Genomic DNA, 25,337 nt, shown 5'->3' with positions numbered 1-25,337 from the left:
CGTTTCTTTTGGGTGCGAATACCCCGTCTTGTTCACGAACCGCTTTCCGTTTCTTCTTGCTTGTTAATTATTCCCGGCGTTTTGGCGAAGCGTTCCCTCCACCCATTACGACCCGGACGTGTCATTGTTCTCGTTGTCTCCCCCGACCCGACCCCATACTTCTCTTCCTGTTCGTGCATCTCTAGACGGGATAATGCCCTGTGGGTGATCGGGACGGGAAGCAATCCACCATGATATCGGGGCCTATAATAATATTTAGCGTTTTGTTCTTCTTGTTTTATTCCCAGACCCCTTTTCCCTTCGGTGATTGTCTGTCGGATGAGAAGCACAAGTTCGTCAGGCGGGCAAAGGGGAATTGGCAGCGTCATGAGAGACGGAATGTGCATATATCTCACTCGATCACGACCTCCATCATGTATCCGGCTACAGCTACCAGATACAAATAAATATAATAATCCCGAGGTCTAGGACCCTGGACAAGGTCGCCTGGTTCGATAGACACGGGACTCGAGTTTGTTCGTGTGGAAGTACGCCCAGCAACACCGCGATCACTTCCTCTTGAGGCTTTTCCCGCCCTTCGAAAATAAGAGACATCGTGCCGCCCGCTTATAGCTCCGTGGACGAACGACGGGAAGAAACAAATCAGATCCTCATGGGAAATTCCCACGTAATCATCTCTACTCTTCCGATAGACGCTGACACCCACAGTCTCAACGACTCTCTGTTCCTTTTTTTTCTTACTCTAACCTCGCAGCAAACCCACCTGCCAAACGGATCATCCTCATCAGCACCCTTCACGTTGCCCCATGCCATGCTACTCGTCTCGCCATTTTTCTTTTTCTTCGCCAAGATCCATCTTGCTTCTCACCGGAAGATCGTCCGCAGGCTACCATACCGCTTCTTCCGAAAAAGGCCACGCGACGCCTTCCCCTCTCCCGTATACTTTTGTTGCAGGACATATTCATTAAGCGTACTAACATACTGCAAGGAGTAACAAAAGGAAGAAAGAAGAAAGAAGAAGAAAAAGGAAGAACGGGCGTTGTGGTTGTCATCTGGCCAAGATCCTCCTCCCCAACGGCGATGATACCTCCTTCTACGCCGAGACGCCGATCTTGTTGATACCCTTGAGAGACCCGAGGCTGAGCGCCAGACCCTGGGAGCGGCTCCTTATTCTCACGAAGCCGGTGATGGGGCCGTCTTCGCCCTCCTTTTCGATGCTCAGATTCGCGAGTGCGTCCTCGCCTGTTGTGTTCAAGTCAGTTAAAGAAACCAAAAAAAAAAAAAACCAAAAAAAAACCAAAAAAAAAAGAGGAAAGACAAAAAAGAACATACCAAACACGCTCCGGGCATAGAGGTTGGCGCTCAAGAACTGACAGTCCCCCTTCATGCTCGCTTCCGGCGTCAAGCAGTTCATGTTGGTGGCGGCCATGAGCTGCTCCAGGAACTCCCGCAGCGACCTGGCCTTGGAGTTGATGTTGACCTTGTTCTCCCACTCAAACTCGGTCCACATGGTGCGGAACTGCGTCTCCGTGCACGTCGCCGGCTGGATGTAGTCCATAATGTCGACGTGGACGTCATTCAGAATGACGACGGTGGTGTCGGTCGAGTGCGCGCCGTCGTACACCACATTCCCGAAGATGACGCCCGTGTCGGTCGAGGACACTTTAATGGTGCACTGCACGTTGTGGAAGTCGTGCGGGCCCAGGTTCTGCGTCGTCGGCCGCTCCACCACCTTGAGGTCGCCCAGCGTAGCAAACTCCACCGACAGGTTCTGCAGCGTCTCGGTCGTCTGGTTGACCAGCAGCACGTCGAGCACAATGTCGAACTGGTGCACGGTGACGTAGGCCTCGGCGTAGACGGGGTCCGAGAAACCCGTCAGCTGCACCACCCGATTCAGCTTGGAGCTGAGGTCCTCGGCCGTGCCCTCGGCGCCCGTCGCCCGCTCCAGGTCGTGGTTGAGCTCGTCGACGCCGTCCGTGGCGTTCTTCTTGGACAGCTGGCGGATCTGCACCACGTCGTCGACCTGGATGGCCGTCTTGGCCTTCTCGACCGCCTCCTTCGCCGCCCGCTTCTTCTCCTCCGCCTGCACCATGGCGCGGAACGCCTTGCGCGTGTCGTCGAGGAAGACCGTCTCGAGCTGCTTGTGCTGCGTGAACTCGGCCAGGGACCGCACGCACGACATGATCCGGTCGACCGAGTCCTCGTCGATGGGCGCCTTGACGAACTGGGACTGGCCCACGCGCACGATGGAGATCATGATGAGCATGGCCTCTCCCCGGAGGGCGTTGGTGCGAGCCTCGTCGGTCGACATGTCCGAGTGCCGCATGACGAGCTTGACCAAGGCGGCGGCCAGTACGGTCGCGAGGTAGTAGTCGCCGTCGAGGATGAGCTGACGCAGAGGCGGCTTCTGCGCCGACTTGACGGCTTCCAGCTTGGCGGCCGCCGAAGACTCGCTCGTGAGGGCCGTCTCGGTGGCGTAGGTACCGTCTGCGAGGACCTTCCGAGAGCCAGAAGGCGCCGCCGGCTTGGGATGATGCCCGTTGAGCTGCTCCTTGTCCTCGTCGCCTTCGTCGGCGCTGTCCAGCAACCGCTGTTCCGATGCGAGAATGGGGATTTCGCCGAGACTAGCGCGTATCCTCTTCCACGCCTCCCGGACGTCGTCCTCGTCGAGGGAGTATTCGCCAATGATCCACATGATGCCTCGGTACACCTTACCAGCCCGGACTTCGCCCAATGTGGCCACCAGCCTCTGCACCATGGGCTTGCGCAGCTGCGGGAACTTCTCGACGACTTCCTTGACGAAGTTGATAACATCGACGGCAGACGCCCTGTTGAAATCGGACACAAAGTCCATGAGCAGCTCGACCACGCTGGACGCCACCTCGGAGAACTTGATGGCGCATTGGTGAATGGCGTGGATCAGAAGCTGGCGGTACTCGGTGCTCTTCTCGTATTCCTGGTCGACGGTCTTGGACAGCTCTTTCTTGAGAAGCAGCACGACTTCTTCGACGTTTTTGCTGGACACCATGTCGAGAGCAATGTCGAGCGCTTTCCTCCGAACATCGATATCAGGGCTGGACAGAACACGCAGAATCTCCATGGCCAGGTCATCCAGGACACCTGGATTCTTCCTGCGCAGCTGATCGACACGGTTGAGAACGATGAGCTTGACGTTGTTGTCGGCCTCCTTGATGCTAAGCTCGATAAACTTGGCTGCAGCGGCCTTGACGGCGACGGGGTTATTGGTGAGGGCTGTCAGAGACGAGGCGGCCTCGTATACAACAGTCGACGTGCTCGCTTCGAGAAGATCGAAAATAAGGCGGAGGTACCGGGCCTGCAGCAACGAGTCAGAAAGAGAAAAGAAAAAAAAAGAAAAAAAAGAAAAAAAAAGAAAGCGACACTAATCTTCGCTTTAGTCGTCTCACCTTATTCTGGGAGTTCTTCACAGCATCCTTGCGAATGAACTCCAGCTCGACAAGCTGCAGAAGCTCCTCGGCATTGGGGATCCCCTCGAACACCGAGCTGAGGTGTAGCAAAGCCCTGTCATGGTCAATGGCGGCGAGGGCGGCGAAGGCATTCCGCTTGCATGTGGCGTCGGATTCGGCGTCGAGGAAGGTGCTGATGAGGTCGGAGGCATCAGGGATAAGGGAAGGAGAGTGTTGGTAGATGGACGAGACGGCGAAGACGGCATTCTTCCGGACATAGGCGTGACGGTGCTCGAGACATTGCCTTGCAGAAGACAGGAGGGGCTCAATGAGTTCGGGCTCGCGGAGTTTGCAAAGGAAGCGGAGGGTATTGCCGCGGATGTACTCGTTCGGATGCTGAAGATCGTTCCTGATGCCGTTGCTAGAGGCAAAGAAGAAAAAGGAAAAAGAAAAAAAAAAAGTCAGCTCCGAATAGCAAGGCACCTAGCGAGGAAAGTGGACAAAGTCGGAGAGCACAAAACTAACCAAACCAGAATCATCTCCTGCTTCAGCTTGCCGGTGGAATCGAGCTTGGGACAAATCTCGTAGTAGAAGTAGAGCATCTTCTTGAGAGGCTTGTGCTTGGAAGGCATGACGAATCGGATGATGTGCATGAGCAATTGCGGCATTGGGTCACCATTGAGCATGACGGTGAGGATCCGCTTCATTGTTTCGACTTTGCTCTCGTCGGTGCCCTTTTCGAGCTGTGTCCGGAGCTCGGACATGCTGGGAACGTCGGCGGCATTGTCCTGGTGGACTAAGCTGTAGGCATTCTCGAGGAAGGACATGGCGACGACGGTGGTGCGGGCAGATGCCGGCGCGTCAGCAAGGGTTGTACAATCGGGTTGCTATATCGGTCGATGTTGGTGGAAAGGATAACTTTGCAGGCTGAGAATGGGCTGCAGGGCGCAGTTGAAGGCGGTGGAGATATGCAGGGGTTGAGGAAAGGGTGGATGAGAGAACGGAGAGCTATATCTGCCGGGCACACAGCTCTGGTAGTAGGTCGAGTACATAAAAAACCTAGACCATCCGGCGAATGTTGAGCGCTTTGTCAAGAGTGCGGTGGGAGGCTTGGAGTCGTCGCGAGCTGTGAGAATTAGATGCCACCCTCGCCCTTGAATAACGGTGTTTAGACGGGTCGTATGTCTGGACATCTGGCCTGCCTCCCCGAACAGGTGGCAGTAAGCGAAGATGGCACGTGATTGGACTCCCCTGAGCCGGGTCGGATCAACAGTGCATCCGAGGCCACCCTTTTACACGTGTACTGGATTTGACCCCACCTCTGGCCTTGGCCCTGCAGGCTGCTCCAAGCTCTTCAGCTCTTTCGCTGCCCCACGACAGCCTTGCAGCATCGCGACAGACGAGAAGAATATCGAGTACGAACGAATATCCGACCAAACTTGACAAGTGATCAGCTCCAACGTCCAACGTCCAACGATTGGGACGCTGACAAAATGTCGTCCATGAACGAACCGTTTTACATCCGATATTAGTACGGGCGGCTGTCTATGGGAAAACAAAAGAATAATGCAGCTTTCGATCTATTCACTAACATTTGCCTCGCAGCTCTGGTCACTCTGGGCGATTTGGTCATGAGTTTCTTGGTTAGACTCCCCGTCGCCCCTCAATTGGCGACACATTTTCTAACTAATCCGATGCGTAGAATTCGACTTTAAAGCTGTAGGAGATGGACGCAGCGCAGTCGCCCGTTATGCCAACAACTCCAACTACCGAAACGATAGCTTGATCCGCAAAGAGAGTATGAAGTGCCGGCCGAATCCTGCATTGTCCACCCAATCCGCCATATAAGGTGCTGACGAATAAAACTTCACAGTGTGTGTCAGCTCTCTGGTGGTCGAAGAGATCAAGCGCATTATTCGGACCAGCGAAATCCTGAAGTACGAGACGCCTGTCGAGCCGGGAAACCATGTTCGAGAAGAAATACTGACACTCTCCATAGGGAAGACGACTCGAAATGGCCACAGAAGAACAAGGACGGACGGCAAGAACTCGAGATCCACTTGGGAAACGAGAAAATCTTCTTTGAGGTCGGTAGTCCCTACATTGGTTGGGTTGAACGAGAACTTGCGCTGACCCGGTTGGATGACAGACGGCGAAAATCGGCTCCTTGGTGGACGTGACGGAATCGGCGGATCCCGAAGGCCTGCGTGTCTTCTACTATCTTGTGCAAGACTTGAAGGCATTAGTCTTCAGCTTGATTGCGCTTCATTTCAAGATCAAGCCTATCTGAACAACGACGGTTCGGACTTTGCCAGCATGACGACATGATGATACCCTATAATGTGCTAAAGGGCAGGAGAAAAACGGAGGCGTATTCTGTACTGGATAGAACAGGAAGCGGTGGGGAGCATAGCATGGAAAATTGCCTATGATCGTGGCATACCCTTAGGCCGGGTCGGGCCTATGTGATTTGCTCTTCTGATTTCACAAATGGAGGCGCCGCCAAGGGGAAACTGTTCTAATGATACCATCCCTATTATTCTGAAAGACATGGACCTGACCTTTCGATCTTTGCACGAATCTCTGGTGTGTTTCTGATCGCGTATCCGGGGCAGCCCGGGGTCCTCCGTGCTACCCGCCAGGTGGATACGGTCCGGCATGTGGTGGCAAATATAACAACCCGCGGAGGACGCACAGGCCAATGACCTCCAGATCCCCAGAGGGTCCCGCTGTCCCGCCCAAGTGACTCGACAGTCATTACACTAGTAGGTAAGGTAGATATAGGTACCCCATAATTATTCCCTAAGGTACCTACCCCAGGAACAAGTTTAAGTGTACACGCCGTTTTCCGTCTTCCGTCTTCGGGGGTTCATCTGTTCTTCTTTTCTTCTTTTTCTTCTTCAACCCAAAGTTCCGAAGGCCCGCATTCTTCCTACTGCATCACCTTCACTTCCTTTTGGCTGGCAGACCCCGACCCTGTTATGTTACCCTGACCGTCCCTTAACGGTTAGTATAGCCTGCAGTTTTGCGGCCTCATTTTCTTGGCTGTCATCGCCAGGTTGGGAAGATCTTCTTCTCCATGTCTTCCGCCGCCTGAGAGGGCTTCCACCCCTTTCCAACTGCGCATCCATGCCAGTTGTGTTCGTTTGATCGCATCGCCACATTCATACCGCCAAGCGCTCTGCTTTTGCAGCCCTTCAACCACTCCTTTCATATCGCATCGTGCTCCGAGTTTCGCAGTAACCGAGCAAAAACTCGAACATTAACAGCTTCGTCACGATCTTTCAGTTGCCTCCTGCCGGCTACCAGATCACGCACACTACTTCCTGCTGTTGTCCTCCTTGATCGGTTTATGTCACCCGTCGCCCGTTTTCTTCGAGTACTGGGAATTCTTCCCTCTTTCCGCGGGCGGCCCCTCTTCCCTGTGTTTTCGTTGCCACCGCCAATTACGATATAGTACGATTGTTCAGCTTCTCGCCGTCTGACCGAACTTCCCTAACCAGCCGAGCCCCATCGCTTCAACTACCACCATGCCGACCCCTTCAACGAATAATCCCTCTTCTCCCCCATCCCTCAGCACATCATGTCCTGAGGACGGCGACCCGCGATCCTCCTCTCTGGGTTGGCTGCCGGCATCAGAGCACGGTCAACGGGAAAGTGATATGGAGGACGACGTTCAGGAAGAATCCGCAGACACCCGACAGACTTTGCCAGTCCCTGTCCCTGTCCCTGTACCTGTCCCTGTCTCCACGTCTTCTCGCAATAACGATACGAACGATACCAACGTTGCCAACGATACGGAAGCTGACGCCATGGTCGAGGATGAACCTGCCTCCGCCATATCGTCGCGATCAACAACTGTGTCACCGGGCCCCGAATCCACCGCCACTGCCGGTACGACGCCGGGCCCCAGCGCAGAGCCGGATTCCGTAAAGGAGATGGACGGGGCTGAGAATAGTCGGTCGCCCGCTGTGGGAGGCGTGCGAATACCGTTAAATGACCACGCCGGCGGTAATTCTCGCGAATCCATTGCCGGTCCGTCGCAGCATGGGGGCTCCGGTAGGGACCGAGAAGTTGGCAACGCCAGCCCGGTGGATGACGAGGAGTACCACACGGCCCCTTCGATGGGCTCTGACTTCCCCAGCATGAGGGTGCGCATTTTCTCCCTCGGCTGATCTGATCCCTCGCAATTCATGTCTACAAACCAACTAACAGACTCGTTTCCGTTTTCAAACAGGTGATCCCGACTACGCCATCCTCGTTCCTCCGACCCGGTAGCAAATTCCATGGAACCCAGCAATCGGAGAAACAAGTGTACGACGTCCAAGTGGAGATTAAGCATGTCGACTTGAGGGAATCTTTTCTCTGCGGATACCTGCGCATCCAAGGTCCGTCTTGACGCGTCCCCGCCTCTTTGTCTTGGAAAGGGTTGAAAAAAAAAAGCTGACAGCGCAGCCAGGATTGACCGAGGACCACCCAACCCTGACGACGTACTTTGAGGGCGAGATCATCGGCACCAAGTACAGCTTCCTCACGAAACACGAGAGCTGGGGCGCTTCCGACAAGATCGACCTCAGCCACTGGAACAAGTTCAGCGCCTTCCAGCCGTACCTGAGAACCGTGCGCAAGGGCCCCGTGTTCATTAACAATGTCGCGCAAAAAGAGAACATCTTCATGCGGTGGAAAGAGCACTTCCTCGTCCCCGATCACCGAGTACGCACCATCACGGGGGCGAGCTTCGAGGGGTTCTATTACATATGCTTCAACCAGGTCAAGGGGGAAGTTAGCGGTATCTACTTTCACTCCAAGAGCGAGAAGTGAGTTTTTTTTTTTTTTTTTTTTGCCTTGTTTCTTTCCAACATGGTTCATATTGCGCGCCCCTGGACGGTATGCTAACTGACCTTCTTCTTTTCCCCTCCAGATTCCAGCAACTTGAGCTCAAACACGTCGAAGACAGGGGGTGTGTCCCTGCCATTGAGTTTCGGTAACTACCACCGAACGAACGTCTAAAGGATATGGGTATGCTCATGGAAACGTAAAAAGCGCATGAGAGATGAAGAGGGAAACGACCCGGGATTATAGCATGCTTTGGTTTTTCTCTTTTTCTTCTCTCTCTTTTCGAATTCCTTTTGATTCTTTTGCACATCCCTTTTAACAACCGAGATATCAGCAGCGGTTTGGCCGAGCGAGAATGGTGGCCTTTTGGGCCACACAAGTAGCGTGAAGGAAGAAAGGAGGAGGTTGACGAGGTTGAAAATATATATTGCCCCTAACCTTCATTATGAGGGGGTACGAGCTGCATTTTACTTTAGCCGTGCCTGCCCGTCTATCCTCCGTCAGTGTCTCCCTCCGACGCGTCTTTCCTAAAACCCTTGAAGTAGCTTTCGCGAAACGGGTTCAACTCGTCCGCCGTCCCCCCGGCGTGTTGTGTGCGCTGGTAGGCCGCCACCTTCTCCGGGTCGACTTGGTCGTCGGGGACGCGGCTGTATGTGATGAGTCTACGGGACCCTACGGACCAGTTAGGAGATGGAAGACACGGCAACGGGTTAATGGTTCGAAAAAGAAAAAGAAAAAGAAAGAAAAAGAAAGAAAAAAAAGTGAAGGCCAGTTACTCACATTTGTTAAACGGCTGCACGCAAACCGCCACAACTTCGAGACAAGGGTGCGTGGGCACGGCGAGTTCCTGGTCCTCATCGTTGGCGGTGGGCATCCAGAAGGAGATCCGGCCCCGATCGACAAGCACCCGGGACGCAAACTCGAGTATGTCATCCAGCATAGCCAAAAAGCTGTAGGGTTTCTTCGGCGGGACGTATTCGGGCGACTGCCAGAACTTGTCGGCCGAAGACGCAACAGCCACGACGCCGGGCCTCTCCGGTTTCCGGGCGCCCAGGACCCGCAAGCCTTCCCTGACGCCGTAGGGCGGGTCGCACAGAATGGCGTCCAGCCACCGCCGCGCGACGAACGGCGTGTTGGTCAGGTCGGCGACGAAGAAGTCCCCGCAGCGACCGAGGAGGCCGTACTGCGCAAAGTTGCCCTTGACGGTCTGGGCGCCGCCCGCGCCGCGGATGGAGCGGCCGTCGATGTCGCTCCCGAAGGCGAGGGCGCCGAAGTGGGCGGCCGCGACGGGGAAGCTCCCCGTACCCACGAACGGGTCGTAGACGAAGGCGCCCGGGCGGGCGAGGGCCAGGTTGGCGGTCAGGAGGGCGAGCTCGGAGTCCATGGAGGTGGTGCTGATGTAGCGGCGCTTCTTGAGGTCGTAGACGTGGCGCAGGTCGCGGGCGCCGTGGGCGAGGAGGCGGCCCAGGAAGGCGCGCAGCGGGTGCGGGCCCGGCGGGGTCCCGGGGGGGCGGAAGGGCCAGTCTTCGAAGACGGTGAAGGTCTCGTCTGGGTTGTCGAGGAGGATGGCGCCGGCGAGGGGGAGGTAGGCGAAGGAGTTGAAGATGGCGAGGCGTTCAGGGTGGGGGCGGGTGTGGTGGAAGGCGTCTAGGGCGAACTTGAAGGAGGCGTTGGCGTAGGGCGCGCAGAGGGGGAGGGCGCGGCGGCGGACGTCGTCGTGGAGGTCGGAGAGGAGGCCTGATGGCGCGTGGCCCCAGAGTTCGTGGATGGATTGGCAGAGGATGGAGCGGCGGATGAGGGCGCGGGCTGCGGCGGCTGATGGGACGTTGATGAGGCAAAAGGGGGACTGGGGGGTGTCAGGTGGTGGGAGAAAAAAAAAGAAAAAAAAAAGAAGAAAAAAAGACCGAGGCTCTCATATGAAGGACTCACGTCTTGATGATACTCCAAGATTTTGACTTCTACGTCTTCAATTATAGCAAGAGCTTCAATTTCAGGTATTCGAAAGGATTCGTGCGCCTGTCTGAATCGCAATATACAGTCCATCTTGACAGAACTGAATTCCCTGGACGTCCAGGTCAACTTCAAGCGAGCCGAGTTGAATATGTGATGGTGAGAGACTTGACAGTTGAGGGGATTGCTGCTTGTTAGTCAGTGTTTCTAAGGCCACCCCATCCGTGCTGTAATTTCCTCCTACTGGCCAATAATGGGATGGGGCCGTTTTGAAGAGGGGCACTCCGCCGCTAAGACCACCCCTCTCTGTATCATTATCAAACAACGCGTCCGAGGGATCACCATCACTCACTGTACATCCAACATTCATCATCTTTTTTTTCTTTTTTTCTTTTTCTTGCTCGACCAACGACTCGTTTTTCTCCCGTGAAGAGAACGCATCACTTGAGATGTTTTCCTTCCCCCAACCTACAGTCTACCAGACATCAAAATGCTTCATAACGTACGGATCCATGGCCCACGTTGAGCAAGGAAAATTGCCTACCAAAGGAAAACCATGGCATCCCATCCTTCACCAGGGCTTCAATCACAAGGTTAGTCAGTTAGCCCCTGTCCTGTCATCCTACCTATTCTCTTGGCTGTGCTGTGCTATCTAATCTCACCAAGTGAAGATTGACCTTGTGCTTCCGGATGAATGCTATGAGCTAGTCAAGCAGAAGCTCGTCGAACGACGTGCCCCTCCAGTATACTACAGGGTTGTCATGACCCTGGGTCAGATTCTCGACGGCCTGTTCTTCAACGAGTACATCAAGCGAGGTGTGTCAAATCTGGAATCCCTTGACCAGCCAGCCAAAGAATATACCGCTAAATTAGAATGGCAGGAAACATTCTCATGTTGTCCGAGGGCCGGAAAACGGTGGAGAATGTCTTCTCCTTGCGGGAAGGCAAGTCGTTATCGGCGATTCTTCTTCTTTTTATCTTTTTTCCTTCTTTTTTCCGACCTGTCTAACCACTTCCCTAGGCCTACTCACCATGTATTTGGACAAGGAAACGTATGAACGGGCCGGGTTGGTGGGCAAGCCGCACGGCGCCAAAGGTGGCCGGGGAGTCAAGCCGAGGTGGAGTAGGTCACCGCTGGAGAGTTGGCCTCGTTCGCATTCGCGTTCGCGTTGGTGTTCGCATAGCTGACAAGTGAGACAGTCGTCAGCTACCAATTGCGGGATCCCTGCATGCTTCACGGCAAGAAGGGTTTTGACAGATTGACCTATGCCTGCAAGAATGTGCTCAACCAGCCATTGACATGGCTCTTTTGCGATTTGAGTCCCACTCGTGCGTTTCCACTCTCCTTGCCAGCTAATCCAGGAGATGACTAGCTGACCTTACCATTACCATACACAGCTGCGAACCCGGATCCTCTCCAGCAATACGCGCCAGTCAAGTTCACCTCCAACCCCGGTTTGCATCCGGCTCTTCAAGTCGAGATGCCGACTCTCACCATCCCTTCAGAGATCCTTACCCACGGGAACCGTCCCGACCTGGAAGATTTCGCCACCGAACTATATGAATGGTTCTCCCTCGTCCGCCTGGGAAGCCCTCGCGTCGCAGCAAACGACGACATCGATACCTATCTATCGCGCTACCGCGTCCCCGACGATGCAGGCCCGACCACAAAGTCCAAGGTCTGCAAGCTGACCTGGCAGGGTTTCCTCACCGCCGACTGGGTGCGGGGGCTGCTCATCGACGTGCTCGCCACCCTGCCTTCTCGGACGTGGTTCTCGCTGAGCGCGACTTCCTTCTCCCAAGGCATGACGGGAGACGGCTCAGAAGTGGCCTTCTTACGGCCGCCCAACTCTGCGGGCCAGTATCTGATGTGGGAGATCAAGGGCCAGGATGCATGATGCACGGGGGAAAAGAAGGAAAAAAAAAAAAAAGACCACACTTTTAACCTTCTCTCGGACGGACATTGCGCTCGGAAGCAAGATCTTGGCCCAGTAGCGCATCTTCGACCAACTTCCTCAGCTCGGCCTGTCCCTCGGGTGTGTGGAAATCCTCTCGTTCCGCGAGCTGCTCGATCCGCCTTCTGAACTCGGGGTCCACCTCTTCCGGGACGTCCTCGGCCTGTTGTATCGTCCCAACTGACACGCTAAGCCCCTCGGGAACGGGAGGCAGCTCTGCTGGCGCCGTCGCCGTCGCCGTCGCAGTTGCAGGTGTTTGCCCGGGTCCGGCTGCGGAGACCCCGTTGGCCTGGCCCGACCGCTCTCGTTCCACCGACGCCAGATATTCAGCTACGTCCGGGAATTCGGCCTCGCCCTCTATCTTCTCCCTCGCCGTCACGCCATCGGCACCTCGGATCTGCACGTCGGCTTTCAGCTCTTCCACCAGGCAGCGGGCGGCCCCGACCGTTTCCACGACGAACAGGGCCGTCTCGCCGTCTTCGTCCTTGAGGTTGACGTCGACCTTGAACTCGTGAATCAGCACGCGGAGGAGGTCCAGGTGGTTGTAACTGGCGGCGGCATGGACGAGAGAGTAGCCGTGGTCGTCTTGGGCGGAGGCCAAGGCTGGGTTCTCCTGGAGGAGGGGGAGCAGGGCTGGGCTGTTGTCGGCAGCCAGGAGGTAAGGGTTGGGTGGCATGGTCCAAGCTCGAGAGGGCGGGCCCGGGTAAGATTTTGCTTAGACTGTGAGACGGGCAATGTAATGTGATGTGATAATTGAGGCCAATTCAGTGGGACGGTGACTCCTTCAGATAGCTCGTCAATTTGTCGATGTATCAGGGAGGTTCATGGGAATTTCAATTTTCTGCCACTGCGGGGAGATCAACCCCGCCAAAATTTGTTTACCGCTTGCTTCATTTGGGTACCTTCTAGGCAGAGGCTTGTGAGCCCACCGTAGCAAGCTGTACCGGTCAGTAGAAATACCTATCCGTACTGTAAGTGCACCCACTGTACAACGCCTAAAGGCAAGCGCTACCCAGGTAGCCGCCCAACGCCAACCTGAGGCAGTGCCGAAGGTGCGACCAACGAACTGTGACTGATCTCAGGGGAAGGCGTCGCGCCGTTTTCACCTTCTTTCCAATCCTTTTTTCTTATTTTCCCGAAAAATACTACATTTGCCCCTGTTTCCAACAGAGGCCTTTTGACATTGGCCGTTAATCCTGATAATATATCTTCGGGGTGACTCATTCGAGTCATTCGACTAATCTCACTCTCCCTTCACCTCACATCCCGGCCACTCCTTCGTTATTCTCACCTTAAATAGGGTCGAGGGCGGCACTCAAAAGAGGCGGACAAGACATCCATTCCCGGCTGTATGATCACGGGCTTCCGCATTTCGCTCCGTTTGTCCTTCACCTCGCCTTCCAGGACGCTTTTCTCGAGTCTTCCGTCCTCTTACTCGACCACTCTTTTCAGACCGTTTGTCACTTCACCAACAAACATGGCGTCGGTCCCGGTGGACCTAGCGTCCCAGCAGACGAACCTTATCAAGACTCCCTATGTCGCACAAGACCCCCAAGAGGTCGCCAGTCTGGTTCAGCAACTTGAGGAGGGCAGCCGGAAAGGCAGCAAGCGCAAGGGGTTTTCTTGCAGGAAGTCTAGCTTCGCCGTCAAAGACTCGCCGGACGGCATCCATGTCGACTCGTGGAAGTTCATGGACTTTGAATACAAGAAGAGGGATCTTCCCACCTATGCACGCGGTCTCTTCACCACCAGGAATCGGCGGAACGAGCCGGAGATTGCTGTCCGGGGCTACGACAAGTTCTTCAACGTCAACGAGGTCAACGAAACCAAATGGGACAACGTCCTGTCGCGGACCCAAGGTCCCTACGAACTCAGCCTCAAAGAGAACGGGTGCATCATCTTCATCTCCGGCTTGGAAGACGGCACGCTCCTCGTTTGCAGCAAGCATTCCACCGGAGAACGCGCCGATTCCGACGTCAGCCATGCCATCGCTGGCGAGAAGGCCGTAGAGAGACAGCTCGCTCCGCTGGGCAAGACCAAGGAAGATCTGGCTCGTGAGCTGCGGAAGAGGAACGCCACAGCCGTGGCCGAACTCTGTGACGACTCCTTCGAGGAGCACATCCTTCCCTACGGTCCGGAGGTGGCCGGCCTGTATTTGCACGGCATCAACCTCAACATCCCTCAGTTTACCACCTATCCCAGCACCCTTGTGCAGGATTTCGCCAGCGAATGGGGATTCAAGCAGGTCGGTGTTATCATCATGGACGATATCACCAAGGTCAAGGCCTTCCTGGAGGAGGTGGCTGAGACTGGCGCCCATTCTGGCCGTGACGTCGAGGGCTTCGTGATCCGGTGTCGCGAGTCGCACAACCCCGAGTTGGTCCCCTACCGGGACTGGTTCTTCAAGTACAAGTTCGATGAGCCCTACCTCATGTACCGGCAGTGGCGCGAGTGTACCAAGGCTATGATTTCCGGAAAGCCTCCCAAGTACAAGAAGCACGTCAAGATCACCGAGGAGTACCTGCTCTACGCCCGGAGGCGATTGCAGGCCGACAAGAGTCTCGCCAAGGAGTACCAAAATAACCACGGCATCATCAAGTTACGGAACGACTTCCTCGCCTTTAAGAACATGAAGGGCTCCGACGCGGCCAACCTCGAGCACCAGGCACCTGCCGCCAGCGGGGAGGCGAATGCTGATGTGACCCGAGATGTCATCCTTGTCCCCATCGCGACGATTGGTTGCGGCAAGACTACCATCGCCGTGGCTCTGTCCCACCTCTTCCTCTGGGGCCACGTCCAGAACGACAACATCACTGGCAAGGGTCGGCCACCTCGGTTCACCAAACAGGTGGTAAGTCTCCTCAAGGACCATCCTGCAGTCGTAGCGGATCGGAACAACGCCCAGAAGCACGAGCGCAGACAACTCCTCACAGACGTCAAGCTTCAGCATAAGGATGCGCGTCTCGTGGCCCTCTACTTCGATCACGACAGCGTCGGCCTGGACGAGATCCGTCGCGTCACCCAAGAGCGGGTGCTTGCCCGTGGCGACAACCACCAGACCATCCATGCCGCCACCGACAAGGAAAAGTTTATCGGTGTTATGGAGGGCTTCCTCGACCGGTTTGAGCCTCTGTCGCCGTTCTCTCCTCCCGACGATGGCTTTGACGCCGTCATCACCCTCAATCCAACCGCGAGCAGCCGGGCCAACCTCGAAAAGGTCGTGACCGAGTTGCACCGCATCTACCCGAATCTTGTGCCGGCCGACGTCCCTCCGGAGAGACTAGACGCCGCCATCAAGGTCGCATTTGAAGAGTACAAACCCGAAATCACCCACACCATCCCAGACCGGGGCCCCCGCAAACAACAAAAGGGCAACGGACAGTCGCAGGGCCCGAAGAAGAAGAAGCCCCTCGAGTACATGTCCGTCGGCGTACCGGAGAATGAGCTTCGATCCCTTCTCGACAAAGCCTTTGACGCGGCAGGTATGCCGACGGCTCGGTTCTACAAGCAGCTCTGCCAGACCAGAAGAGTCCAGCCCAAGTTCCACGTCACCTTGATGCATCGCGTCTCGGCCAAAGATCACCCTGAACTTTGGGAGAAGTACTTGAAGATGCACGCAGACCTTGAGGCCGCCAATCCTGATGCCGCGGAGCTTCCCCCGCTCGGGACCTGCGGTGTCGAGCTTGAGAGGGTAAGTAGTCCGTCCCGCACTGTACTTCTGATTCACATCAACCCCATTTTTCTGACTTGAAACGACGCAGGTTGTTTTCGACGGTCGTGTCATGGCCATCGTGGTTAGGCTCCACGATCCCAACTGGGTCTGTGTGAATACCGTTGCACACATCACCATCGGGACGAGAGAAGACAGCATCAAGCCCAAGGAGAGCAACGACCTGCTCGTGCGATGGCTGAATAATGGGATAGGTGGCGATATTCAGGAAGTGGTTCTTAACAAGGAGACGCTGGAGGGCACAGTCCGCGGTGTTTTGTCCAGATAGGGAAGATTAATGTTAACCGTCGCTCTCTACCATGATACCAGGACAGGCTCAATCAACCGAGTTACAGGAAACGCCGGCGGCGATGAAGGAATCCATCGGGATGAACCTTGCCCAGTGAGGACGGGACATGCCTATAGTCGTAACAGTCTTAGTACCTAACTACCTCATCGGTCCTAGAAACCCGAGTTGAGATATGTTATAGGAAGCAATACGAGATACGTATTTTGCTATGATTAGCTTGGTGTCTTCTCTTCCAGCCTCTCTTCACTCTGACCTATGAAGCGAGAGCTGGAAGATGGGGTCAATGAGTCAATGAGCAAAGGACGAATTGCGAGATTGCCAGGTCTGGTGAGTGAAGCAGAGCTGACAGGTCACAGGTGTGCCCGAGAGGAAGGTTGACGCGCAGGCTCTTGGCCTAAGAGCCCTGACAGTTAGATACGCCGCATGGAAGATGTACTAGAAACACTAATCTGTACTACTTTTCAATCAGAGTGAATATTAGTTTGAAATATGAGAACCTATCGTGAAGGGGTTGCGATGCCCATACTGAGATCGATACTCATGTTGACTTGTTGGAGGCGTTGATATGGCGATGTCAGGTACTTGGGTACCTGAATCCCCACTTACCAGAGTCCTTAACCTCCATTGGTCAATGGAGGGAACACACGGACCACACGAGGAACATGGCCCAACCACAGCAAAAGTGGGTCAGGCTCGAACTTTTTGGCGACTTCGTCCTCGATCACGCTTCTCTTCCAGACGACCACACACCGAATCCTTTCCAGGTCGAGGTAAACGGAGCTGCCATAACTGCCAGGTATAGCCGATCGTTGTGAAACATCCTCGGTCGAACATCTTCTGACGTGCCCTAGGATGCCGCCCAGAATACCGCGTCCCTCAAGGAGGACCCTCCTCCCTCTTACGAAAACATCAAGCTCATCCCCATTACCAGCAGCTATCCGCTTCACGGCAGCAACAGCAGCTCGCTCCCTCACGACGACGTCCTCTCCCCAGTATGCGGTCGCGGCCGCGGCAAAACTCTCCGGACTATATCCATCCCCCGACTACGTCCCGCCCACCAAGCCTCCTTCCGCCCGTCCCCCCGAGACGCGCAAGTCCCAGCTCATCCGGACGTACACGTCGCTCCTCCGCTCCACGCCGCTCATCCTCTTCTTCCAGCACAACAACCTGACGGCCAACGAATGGGCCGCCATCCGCCGCGAACTGCGCGCCGTCCTGCAAACCGTGCCGACGCCCGCCAGCATGGCCGGCCAGCCCGACATCGCCGAGGACATCTACCTCTCCGTGTTCCGCACGCGCATGTTCAACGTGGCTCTCAAGCTCGTGTCTTTCTTCGATGGTGAAGCGGCAGCGGCAGCAGCAGCAGCTTCGTCGACCGCCGCCGCCGCCGCCGCCGTCTCGCGCGGGCCCCACGTCCACGACCTCTCCGACGCGGCCTACGAGGCCATGAAGTCCCTGCAAGTGCCCCCCGACTCGGCCTTCGCCCAGCTCGAACCCCTCATTGTCGGACCGCTCGCCGGGCTTGTCTTCCCCGCCGTGTCGCCTGCGCACCTTGCCGCTGCGCTGCGCGTGCTGGCGCCGGGGCCGCAGGGGTCGGCTTTCGCGCCGCTGCTGAGGAAGAAGAATCCTGGGTACTACTCTGCGGATTGCCAGAACGGGTTGGCGAAGCTGCTCCTGGTCGGCGGCCGCGTGGAGGGCGGGGTGTTTGATGTGGATGGCGTCCGGTGGGTGGGTGGTATTGAGGGCGGTTTGGACGGGTTGCCGGCGCAGCTTGTTGGGTTGCTGCAGGGCGCTGGGCTGGGATTGACGCATACGCTCGAGGCTGGAGGCAAGAGTTTGTGGTTGGCGCTTGAGGGGAGGAAGATTGCTTTGGAGGAGGAGCAGGATGGGGGAAAGAAGGAGGAGGATGCATAGATTGGCGGGTGTGGTCCTGTGGCATTGTACGATGGGTGCTTGGTAGAACTTTGGTAGGACGACATTTTGTACAAATTACACATGTATTTTTTTGTCTAAGAAAGCATGCTTGTTCTGCAATCGCCGGGGTGTGTGTGTGATATACACGGCCATGATGGTATTTCGCAGTGTCCCGAGTATATTGCCAAGTTGCGACATCTGTATATGTTCGTTACACCACAATAATCACAGCGCTGCGCCATCCAGGTTGTCAACCCCTGCTTGATTTGTACTCCGTGCTACTACACCACGAGCCTGTGACCATGAGAGCATCTGAGTAACGCGGACGGGTTGCGTCGTGGCTCTTGTCGGGGTAACCTCTGAAATGACTTTCAAGTTGAATTGAGGCTTTGAATTGACATTGAAATAAATAAATATGTACTTTCTGCCAACCAGCGGACAAACTCGAGAAAAAAAAGTATGTACTGATACACATAAGGAACTGGGCAACTCGACATCATGACAAACGTGATGTTTGGTGGTATTTCGAACTACAGTTGTACCAGTAATAAGGTACGTGTACGTTGTAATTGCTGAGAACACGGCAGGGAGTACCTTATCCCGTAAACATACCGGCTCAGGTACCTGCAGGGTCGGTGACAATCTGACGTACTTCCACTTCCAGCAGGTCGTACTCTGTATGTACAATCAATCAATCAATCGACACCATCTCTACCTACCTAATCTCCCGAGACTGCGAAACATTGACCTCGCACCCATCATCAGCCCTTCACAAGTCCACGCAACCTATCGTACATAATCCACATAATCTTCGAGTCCCAATTCAAAGTCAACGGCCATCCTTGTTGGACGCTTCCTCCTCCCGAAGAACACAACGCCTTCGATCATGCAATATCCCTCGACCACGTAACAAACATTAATCCCACTCGAACCATCCGCCTCCAACGGCCGCCTCCTCGGAGTGTTCTATTTATCTTTAGAAACTCGTCTCTCGGTCCGTTTCGATAGCGACGTCGCGGCGACAAGAGCCATGGACTTCGCGCCCTACCAATCCTCTCCGCCCGAGCGCGAACGCGCCCTCTCCCCCCAGGCCTCCCCGCGCCCTTCGGCCGACTTCCGCCGTTCGTTTTCGCCTTCCGTCCACGCGAACCACAACCAGTACAACTACCAACAGAATGCGTCCCCCCCGCCGCTGCAGCATCCGCAGCCCCAGCGCAGCTGGCAGCCCAGCATCCCTGGCGCCTACCCTTCCGCCGATGCGCACAGGGAAGGGGTGAGCGAGTTCGATACGAGTCTGGGCGTCCGTCTCGACTACGAGGCCTGCCTCGCATACCTTGCCTTTCCTCCCTTGGGCGCCATTTTCCTGTTGATCATGGAGCGGAATAGTGATTATGTGAGGTATGTCGAGCTTATGCCTCCTCGGCTTTTGCTGCCTGACTATGGCTACCTACTTGCAAGGAAACATGTGAAGATTCTTGTCCACTGACACGGCTCTGGCAGATTTCACGCGTGGCAGTCAAGTCTGCTCTTCACTGCCATCTTAATCATCCACCTCATATTCTCGTGGTCCAGGTTCCTAAGCTGGTTCTTCTTCCTCGGTGATCTGGTGATCATGGGGTATTTGACCTTCAGGGCATATCAAGACGCAGATACGTTAGACAGGTAAGAAGACCCGAGACTCAGGCTCCGTGCTTTTGGGGTGTACATTTTCTGACCCCTCACTTTTCAGGTTCGAGGTTCCTATTTTCGGCCGGATAGCAAGCAATTTCCTGGACGACGAGTAAAGAGCATGTGGTGTGAGAAGTAGCATGGGGTACGACACTTCACTTCTACGACGAGCTTAGAGAGTTTCTTGTGCGTGCAATGGAGGAAGTAATGGCATTCAGTCCGGCGCTGGGCATCTGTAATATCCTATTGTGTGTAATCAAGCTGCATCCCGCCATAACGGGGTCTTTGGATGTGGATATGCCTGATTTGGTCTTCACATCTTTTTCATTTCCCAAACTTCAACTAAACTCGTGCCATGCCCTGGCTTTGCTCTCGCATCATCCCGCGAAACCGCGTACACAGGCGAGGATCGCAAATATACCGTATAAGGGATAATGGAATAACATGTGTAAATAAATACGCCGTATGCCTATAAACGTAGTGAATGTTGTATCGGGGGCTATCCGCTGCTCCTTGTCGGTGCACGGGCCATGAGAAGGCTGCTTACGCGACCATTGCTTGCCTACCCAACTTCGCCAGAGCAGTAGCTGGCCTGGATGCATGACAACAGCTCGAGCCTCGCATCACAACTCGAAAGCTTCCCTTTCTAACCACATTCCCAACATCCAGCAACTTTGTCACTTTCAACCTCCCGGCCGTCACTATCCCTCCCCAGCCAAACGCATCTTTTCTATTCGGGTCTACTGCTCCATAGATCTATCCTGCTGCCGCCGACGCTCTCCATCACTTTCTTCCGCCCTCGCTCTCTCTCGTCTTTTCATCCGCCTCGCCACACCGTCATCATGTCGAGCCTCGAAGATCTCGACGACCTTAACAACAATAACAACAACCGAGACCAGGATGACAAGAAGAAAGATGAAGGTGACAAGGGAAAGGATAGCAAGACGGCCGCCAACGACGCCGACGAAGGCGATGCCGAGATGAAGGATGCCGAACCGCAGCCCGACGACATCCTCGACGAGGAAATCCTCAGCCTCGCCACTCAGGATATCCAAACACGCAAGCGCCTGCTAGAGAATGATTCGCGCATTATGAGAAGCGAACTACAGCATCTCTCGCACGAGAAGGCTGCCATGGGTGAAAAGATCAAGGACAATAAAGATAAGATTGCCAATAACCGGTGAGCACCGCTGTCTTTTGTCAATAATTCTCAATCATCCTCCCTCTCAACACCTTTTTTAACTGTAGCTGTGTGGTGAATATCAAGTGCTAACTCTCTTTCCCTCGTCTTTTTACAGGCAACTCCCGTACCTTGTTGGTAACGTGGTTGAGCTTCTGGATCTGGACCCGACCGCAGAATCGTCCGAGGAGGGCGCCAATATTGACCTGGATGCTACCCGGGTAGGCAAGTCGGCAGTCATCAAAACTTCCACACGGCAAACCATCTTCCTTCCTTTGATCGGCCTCGTGGATCCGGCCAACTTGAAGCCTGGGGACTTGATTGGCGTTAATAAGGATTCGTACCTTATTCTTGACACTCTCCCCGCTGAATACGACAGCCGAGTCAAGGCTATGGAAGTGGACGAGAAGCCCACGGAAAAATACACCGATGTGGGTGGTCTGGATAAGCAGATTGAAGAACTTGTGGAGGCTATTGTTTGGCCCATGAAGGAGGCCGAGCGGTTTAAGAAGATTGGCATCAAGGCGCCCAAGGGTATGTGGCCCGACTTCTTTGTTGCTTTGCTGCTTTGGTGCTTTGGCATGTTTTGACATGTTTATCTGACCTCTTCCTTTTTCTTATTAGGCGCTCTGATGTATGGACCTCCCGGTACTGGCAAGACACTACTGGCGCGAGCTTGTGCGGCCCAGACCGATGCCACGTTCCTGAAACTTGCGGGTCCTCAACTCGTGCAAATGTTCATCGGCGACGGCGCCAAGCTGGTCCGGGACTGTTTCGCGCTGGCCAAGGAGAAGGCGCCGGCGATCATCTTCATCGACGAGCTTGACGCGGTCGGCACGAAGCGGTTCGACAGCGAGAAGAGCGGTGACCGCGAAGTACAACGCACCATGCTGGAGCTCCTCAACCAGCTGGACGGCTTCGCGTCGGATGACCGCATCAAGGTGCTGGCGGCCACCAATCGCGTGGACGTGCTCGACCCCGCCCTCCTCCGGTCCGGCCGCCTCGACCGCAAGATCGAGTTCCCGTTGCCCAACGAGGAGGCGCGGGCCCAGATCCTCAAGATCCACTCCCGGAAGATGCGCGTCGACGCGGGCGTCAACTGGGGCGAGCTGGCCCGGAGTACCGACGAGTTTGGCGGTGCCATGCTCAAGGCGGTCTGCGTGGAGGCCGGCATGATCGCGCTACGGGGCGGCAAGGAGAAGATTGGCCACGAACACTATGTCGATGCCATTGCCGAAGTGCAGGCCAAGAAGAAAGACGTCAGTGGCGCTTCCTTTCCCCCTTTCCCGTTTCTCTTTCCCATCGCTTTTTCTACCGCTTTTGCTTTTACCTTTCCTTTCCCTTCCCCTTTGACCAGGATCCCTTGCCTTTGTTTCTTCCTCACCGAGCCCCTTGGCTAACCTTTCGCAGACCGTCAATTTCTACGCTTAACCCAGTACGAATGCTCCCCATGGGGGGGGGAAGGGGGGGGGGGGGTTTGGAAGGGCGACAGGGGAAACCAAACAGGTTTTCAGTCCGGATTTTTGTTTCTGGGGTTTCGGAATCGGACTGCATAGAGAACCCGTCGGCAAATAGACCACACATGTACAATTACAATGAACCCGCTCGAGCTACGCTCCCGAGATGACGAGGAACGTGAATGCGAAGAGGAGGGGAGTGAAATCATCACTTGGACTTTGTTGCCGCTATGGCTTCCCACTCAGGCCCCTCGATTCCCTGGCGCTGATGTTTTTGTGATGAGTTGATATGACACTAGAAAATATATGTGCGTCTGATTGAGAGCAGTCGATGGGATGTGGAGGATCGTGTTCCGATATCGATCGAGATGGAGATGCAGAACGAACTGGCAGGACAGGCTCGCGTTTATGCCTGGTTAGGCCGAGGGGATTCGACAAGTTACGGATCCGGTTTGATACTTGGCGTCGTAGCCCCCCCTGCAAGCCAGCGAGGGGCGTACACTATATCCACCCACACCTCTCATTTTGGGCCGCCCAGTCCAGTCCGACATTTGTATGCGGCTCACGATGCATGAAGAAGCGGTCGATGACGACGACATCGGCGAAGTCGCACGGGGTTAGGTAGCAGGGGCTAGGGCAAAGTTCCCTTTTGTACGTGTAACGTGTCGAGCAGAGGAAGGCGACCCAAGACTTCCCAGCAGGTGGCAAGGAAAAAGCCTTCGTTTTACCTTTCATCTTGGGGGGGGGGGTTTGGTTTCATTGAATGCGAGTTCACCTGCTGCATGATAATCTTAGCCGGCAGCAGAGAGTCGGCGACCTGGCCATGAAAGGAGATGGTCGATGTACGATGGAGGGAAATCACTTCTCGATCTGAGAACGTATGTCTCACCTTGTTCATAGCTGAGGCTGGGCTCACCGACCCGTGTCCCAAGACCGCTACGGAGGCAGATGCGACTATCACTGTGATGAGAGGCCAGGACGATGACGATCGATGGCAGATCAGGCACGATTCACCCAATGTGACAGTGCGTGGCCGGGGTGGTGTTCGATGGTTGGGGTTGGGGGCCATGGTCGGTCGGCGGTTATCTCACGGTTATCTCACTCATCGGCTGGGGGGGGGGGGTGGAGGGAGGGGACGAAGAGGAGGGAGGCAGGAGTTGCTCCGTACACGTCCCGCAGCGGATGACATAGAGGGCGGGCAGGCATTTGCATTCGCCCTTCTCCATATCGGAAAATCCCCCTCGAAGCCGTCCCCACGAATAGGAGTTATGCAACACTAAGGGCACATAATTACCAGCATTAGGAACGGGAGGGGGGGGACTGCCTCTTCTTTTGAGTACGAATGACTGAGATGAGGTCGTCTGTCGTCGAACAATGCGAATGCGGCTCATGGGAGAAATATGGCGTGATCACCGAGTTTCCACCACGCCTTGTCTTATCCATCTCGAGTGGGACAAACCCCGGATTTTCGTGTACGATCCCCTATTGACAGGTACGGGATTGGGATTATTCGGGAATTATGATTTGCTATTATAAGCCGGGGGCCGAATATTATTGCTTTTTCTGGAAGTTTAAGAATTGGGCTAAAAGAGGAGCAAGATGGGGAAAACAGAGGACAGAGGACACGGGTTAGACAGCACAGCACAGCACAGCACAGCACAGCACAGCACAGCACAGCTTTAGACGTTAACCACATGGTCTGGAGCGGGTAGTGGGTAAAGCCGAGACATACAACGTAGACGAACGGGGGCTCTTAGCTCTTAGACGCCTCCCACGCAGTAAGCGCAGCGGTTCTTCTCGTTCTTTTCCATGTCCCCCATTCTTTTCTTGTCGTCTCTCGCCTCGCTTTGCGACGCCACCGCATAATCACCCATAACGGACTTCTCGACCCCTCGGGATAGTCCAAGCAAAATCCACCAGATATGCCGGGAAAATAAGCCCCCAAAGCGGCAGGCGCTGACTGTTCCGCCTGGTTGCTTGGCGAGGCCTGCATCTCCGTATCTCCTCGCCATGGACAGCTCAGCAGCTGAAAATGATGCACTGCAAGTGCCGGGTGTGAAAAGGGCACAACACACACACACAGATATGCTTGGTCTGGATACCCGGGGTTCGTACCTAAACCGGTTTTTTCCCCTGCGACAGCGGGTCTTGTCTTTGACGAGCTACCAAATCGGGGTATGCATGTATATACACGTACACGTACCTGGAGGACTTGCCGCCCTCCGGCTCGTCCCTCCCGGTGCCCGCGACGGCTAACGGAGTGTCCCCCCTCCCCCCACCCCCCCCCCTTTTTCCCTGTGAGACACCCCCCATTTTTCTTCCCACACATTTCCCCCATTTTTCCCATCTTTTCCCACCCCTGGAGCTGAGCTGCAGCTACCCGAGCCAAGAAAGTCATAGTGTGTCGGGATACACAACATAAACCGGTGACAGGGGAGTCGACCGGGGTGGGAACGAGGTCGTACAACGCACCGGTGTCGGTATGGGAGTCCAAGCAAACGGATTTGCCCTGTTTTACCAGTTGAGGCGAGTTTACATCGTCCTGGCCCTGAATCCCCTTCCGCGACTGGTCAGATACCTTTCGACTCGTCAACACGATGACACCTGAAGGCTAAGACATCTGTCGGTGAAAATCCCCGCATTTTACTGCGTTTGTCCTTCGCCCAACCGCCTACCTATGCCTGTGAGACGCCACGCTCTTCTCGGTCTCAGGGGGATGCAGGCGGCATGCGGGAGTGCCTTGTAGAAAGAAATGACAAGAAAGCCACAGCGGCACTATTTCGTGTCGAGTAGCGCAGCGTCATTCTCCCGATTCTTGGCTCGGAAACCATGGTCCATCCCGTCTGAACTCTTCGACGAGCGAAACGAAACACTTCCAAGAAACCGGTACGGGGGAGGAGCGCGAGGCAAGCAAGGCTTGTCCCGACGCCTAA

The 25,337-nt window shown here is 55.2% G+C and overlaps 12 protein-coding genes across 12 annotated transcripts; 7 read left to right on the top strand and 5 right to left on the bottom strand.

The window, feature by feature from the left end:
* Nucleotides 1-519: 519 nt before the first annotated feature.
* On the top strand, nucleotides 520-1,091 carry SODALDRAFT_205965 (hypothetical protein). Its single transcript, XM_028607241.1, has one exon. It carries the CDS (start codon nucleotides 653-655, stop codon nucleotides 992-994), a length of 342 nt encoding a protein of 113 aa, XP_028464540.1. The 5' UTR covers nucleotides 520-652; the 3' UTR covers nucleotides 995-1,091.
* Nucleotides 764-4,598, bottom strand: SODALDRAFT_380237 (Coatomer, beta subunit). The gene is made up of 4 exons (XM_028615098.1): nucleotides 3,951-4,598; nucleotides 3,426-3,846; nucleotides 1,333-3,334; nucleotides 764-1,242 (listed from the first exon to the last, which is right to left on the bottom strand). Exons 1-4 carry the CDS (start codon nucleotides 4,250-4,252, stop codon nucleotides 1,094-1,096), a joined length of 2,874 nt encoding a protein of 957 aa, XP_028464539.1. The 5' UTR covers nucleotides 4,253-4,598; the 3' UTR covers nucleotides 764-1,093.
* Nucleotides 4,599-4,814: 216 nt separating this feature from the next.
* On the top strand, nucleotides 4,815-6,157 carry SODALDRAFT_334927 (Mago nashi protein). The gene is made up of 6 exons (XM_028612335.1): nucleotides 4,815-4,956; nucleotides 5,031-5,068; nucleotides 5,128-5,223; nucleotides 5,299-5,362; nucleotides 5,425-5,512; nucleotides 5,575-6,157. The coding sequence occupies exons 1-6, from the start codon at nucleotides 4,919-4,921 to the stop codon at nucleotides 5,713-5,715; spliced, it is 465 nt and encodes a 154-aa protein (XP_028464538.1). The 5' UTR covers nucleotides 4,815-4,918; the 3' UTR covers nucleotides 5,716-6,157.
* Nucleotides 6,158-7,087: 930 nt separating this feature from the next.
* Nucleotides 7,088-8,413, top strand: SODALDRAFT_281176 (hypothetical protein; the record flags this gene model as incomplete). The annotated part of the gene is made up of 4 exons (XM_028608272.1): nucleotides 7,088-7,576; nucleotides 7,663-7,813; nucleotides 7,885-8,242; nucleotides 8,347-8,413. 4 exons carry the CDS (start codon nucleotides 7,088-7,090, stop codon nucleotides 8,411-8,413), a joined length of 1,065 nt encoding a protein of 354 aa, XP_028464537.1.
* Nucleotides 8,347-10,354, bottom strand: SODALDRAFT_334925 (tRNA guanosine-2'-O-methyltransferase TRM11). The gene is made up of 3 exons (XM_028612334.1): nucleotides 10,191-10,354; nucleotides 9,042-10,107; nucleotides 8,347-8,933 (listed from the first exon to the last, which is right to left on the bottom strand). The coding sequence occupies exons 1-3, from the start codon at nucleotides 10,302-10,304 to the stop codon at nucleotides 8,752-8,754; spliced, it is 1,362 nt and encodes a 453-aa protein (XP_028464536.1). The 5' UTR covers nucleotides 10,305-10,354; the 3' UTR covers nucleotides 8,347-8,751.
* Nucleotides 10,355-10,631: 277 nt separating this feature from the next.
* Nucleotides 10,632-12,166, top strand: SODALDRAFT_334924 (ribonuclease P 40kDa subunit). Its single transcript, XM_028612333.1, has 6 exons — nucleotides 10,632-10,804; nucleotides 10,883-11,027; nucleotides 11,093-11,155; nucleotides 11,233-11,334; nucleotides 11,412-11,540; nucleotides 11,610-12,166. The coding sequence occupies exons 1-6, from the start codon at nucleotides 10,724-10,726 to the stop codon at nucleotides 12,107-12,109; spliced, it is 1,020 nt and encodes a 339-aa protein (XP_028464535.1). The 5' UTR covers nucleotides 10,632-10,723; the 3' UTR covers nucleotides 12,110-12,166.
* SODALDRAFT_334921 (ankyrin repeat-containing protein) lies at nucleotides 12,061-13,012 on the bottom strand. The gene has a single exon (XM_028612332.1). It carries the CDS (start codon nucleotides 12,840-12,842, stop codon nucleotides 12,153-12,155), a length of 690 nt encoding a protein of 229 aa, XP_028464534.1. The 5' UTR covers nucleotides 12,843-13,012; the 3' UTR covers nucleotides 12,061-12,152.
* A 631-nt stretch (nucleotides 13,013-13,643) lies between these two features.
* SODALDRAFT_280719 (tRNA ligase) lies at nucleotides 13,644-16,164 on the top strand (the record flags this gene model as incomplete). Its single annotated transcript, XM_028608253.1, has 2 exons — nucleotides 13,644-15,857; nucleotides 15,928-16,164. The coding sequence occupies 2 exons, from the start codon at nucleotides 13,644-13,646 to the stop codon at nucleotides 16,162-16,164; spliced, it is 2,451 nt and encodes an 816-aa protein (XP_028464533.1).
* Nucleotides 16,165-16,832: 668 nt separating this feature from the next.
* Nucleotides 16,833-20,172, top strand: SODALDRAFT_345435 (hypothetical protein). Its single transcript, XM_028613203.1, has 5 exons — nucleotides 16,833-16,981; nucleotides 17,037-18,026; nucleotides 19,108-19,497; nucleotides 19,600-19,761; nucleotides 19,829-20,172. The coding sequence occupies exons 1-5, from the start codon at nucleotides 16,848-16,850 to the stop codon at nucleotides 19,881-19,883; spliced, it is 1,731 nt and encodes a 576-aa protein (XP_028464532.1). The 5' UTR covers nucleotides 16,833-16,847; the 3' UTR covers nucleotides 19,884-20,172.
* A 192-nt stretch (nucleotides 20,173-20,364) lies between these two features.
* SODALDRAFT_334917 (26S protease regulatory subunit 6A) lies at nucleotides 20,365-22,744 on the top strand. The gene is made up of 4 exons (XM_028612331.1): nucleotides 20,365-20,947; nucleotides 21,066-21,481; nucleotides 21,572-22,206; nucleotides 22,358-22,744. The coding sequence occupies exons 1-4, from the start codon at nucleotides 20,610-20,612 to the stop codon at nucleotides 22,376-22,378; spliced, it is 1,410 nt and encodes a 469-aa protein (XP_028464531.1). The 5' UTR covers nucleotides 20,365-20,609; the 3' UTR covers nucleotides 22,379-22,744.
* A 334-nt stretch (nucleotides 22,745-23,078) lies between these two features.
* SODALDRAFT_205837 (hypothetical protein) lies at nucleotides 23,079-23,513 on the bottom strand. The gene is made up of 2 exons (XM_028607240.1): nucleotides 23,294-23,513; nucleotides 23,079-23,182 (listed from the first exon to the last, which is right to left on the bottom strand). Exons 1-2 carry the CDS (start codon nucleotides 23,471-23,473, stop codon nucleotides 23,129-23,131), a joined length of 234 nt encoding a protein of 77 aa, XP_028464530.1. The 5' UTR covers nucleotides 23,474-23,513; the 3' UTR covers nucleotides 23,079-23,128.
* Nucleotides 23,514-24,164: 651 nt separating this feature from the next.
* Nucleotides 24,165-25,235, bottom strand: SODALDRAFT_361543 (hypothetical protein; the record flags this gene model as incomplete). The annotated part of the gene is made up of 6 exons (XM_028614382.1): nucleotides 24,165-24,444; nucleotides 24,608-24,656; nucleotides 24,762-24,780; nucleotides 24,836-25,015; nucleotides 25,100-25,143; nucleotides 25,181-25,235. The coding sequence occupies 6 exons, from the start codon at nucleotides 25,233-25,235 to the stop codon at nucleotides 24,165-24,167; spliced, it is 627 nt and encodes a 208-aa protein (XP_028464529.1).
* Between the last annotated feature and the right edge of the window lie 102 nt (nucleotides 25,236-25,337).

The sequence above is a fragment of the Sodiomyces alkalinus genome, assembly GCF_003711515.1.
Source record: "Sodiomyces alkalinus F11 unplaced genomic scaffold SODALscaffold_8, whole genome shotgun sequence".
In the NCBI taxonomy this organism is placed as follows: domain Eukaryota; kingdom Fungi; phylum Ascomycota; class Sordariomycetes; order Glomerellales; family Plectosphaerellaceae; genus Sodiomyces; species Sodiomyces alkalinus.
This window is presented reverse-complemented; position numbering and strand designations above follow the sequence as displayed.

Coding starts and splice junctions, on each gene's coding strand:
- SODALDRAFT_334921 (XM_028612332.1), bottom strand. CDS start 12,842: ATGCCACCCAACCCTTACCTCCTGGCTGCCGACAACAGCCCAGCCCTG.
- SODALDRAFT_334924 (XM_028612333.1), top strand. CDS start 10,724: ATGGCCCACGTTGAGCAAGGAAAATTGCCTACCAAAGGAAAACCATGG. Junction 11,028..11,092: donor CAACGAGTACATCAAGCGAG/GTGTGTCAAATC, acceptor TTAGAATGGCAG/GAAACATTCTCATGTTGTCC. Junction 11,541..11,609: donor TTGCGATTTGAGTCCCACTC/GTGCGTTTCCAC, acceptor TACCATACACAG/CTGCGAACCCGGATCCTCTC.
- SODALDRAFT_334925 (XM_028612334.1), bottom strand. CDS start 10,304: ATGGACTGTATATTGCGATTCAGACAGGCGCACGAATCCTTTCGAATA. Junction 10,108..10,190: donor TCTTGGAGTATCATCAAGAC/GTGAGTCCTTCA, acceptor GACACCCCCCAG/TCCCCCTTTTGCCTCATCAA. Junction 8,934..9,041: donor CGTGCAGCCGTTTAACAAAT/GTGAGTAACTGG, acceptor ACTGGTCCGTAG/GGTCCCGTAGACTCATCACA.
- SODALDRAFT_205837 (XM_028607240.1), bottom strand. CDS start 23,473: ATGGCCCCCAACCCCAACCATCGAACACCACCCCGGCCACGCACTGTC. Junction 23,183..23,293: donor CAGCCTCAGCTATGAACAAG/GTGAGACATACG, acceptor ATTATCATGCAG/CAGGTGAACTCGCATTCAAT.
- SODALDRAFT_334917 (XM_028612331.1), top strand. CDS start 20,610: ATGTCGAGCCTCGAAGATCTCGACGACCTTAACAACAATAACAACAAC. Junction 20,948..21,065: donor GATAAGATTGCCAATAACCG/GTGAGCACCGCT, acceptor GTCTTTTTACAG/GCAACTCCCGTACCTTGTTG. Junction 22,207..22,357: donor TGCAGGCCAAGAAGAAAGAC/GTCAGTGGCGCT, acceptor AACCTTTCGCAG/ACCGTCAATTTCTACGCTTA.
- SODALDRAFT_380237 (XM_028615098.1), bottom strand. CDS start 4,252: ATGTCCTTCCTCGAGAATGCCTACAGCTTAGTCCACCAGGACAATGCC. Junction 3,847..3,950: donor CAGGAGATGATTCTGGTTTG/GTTAGTTTTGTG, acceptor CTTTGCCTCTAG/CAACGGCATCAGGAACGATC. Junction 1,243..1,332: donor CTATGCCCGGAGCGTGTTTG/GTATGTTCTTTT, acceptor TGAACACAACAG/GCGAGGACGCACTCGCGAAT.
- SODALDRAFT_334927 (XM_028612335.1), top strand. CDS start 4,919: ATGTCGTCCATGAACGAACCGTTTTACATCCGATATTA. Junction 4,957..5,030: donor CCGTTTTACATCCGATATTA/GTACGGGCGGCT, acceptor TTTGCCTCGCAG/CTCTGGTCACTCTGGGCGAT. Junction 5,363..5,424: donor CGGACCAGCGAAATCCTGAA/GTACGAGACGCC, acceptor CACTCTCCATAG/GGAAGACGACTCGAAATGGC.
- SODALDRAFT_345435 (XM_028613203.1), top strand. CDS start 16,848: ATGGCCCAACCACAGCAAAAGTGGGTCAGGCTCGAACTTTTTGGCGAC. Junction 19,498..19,599: donor CGGAATAGTGATTATGTGAG/GTATGTCGAGCT, acceptor CGGCTCTGGCAG/ATTTCACGCGTGGCAGTCAA. Junction 19,762..19,828: donor GACGCAGATACGTTAGACAG/GTAAGAAGACCC, acceptor CTCACTTTTCAG/GTTCGAGGTTCCTATTTTCG.
- SODALDRAFT_205965 (XM_028607241.1), top strand. CDS start 653: ATGGGAAATTCCCACGTAATCATCTCTACTCTTCCGATAGACGCTGAC.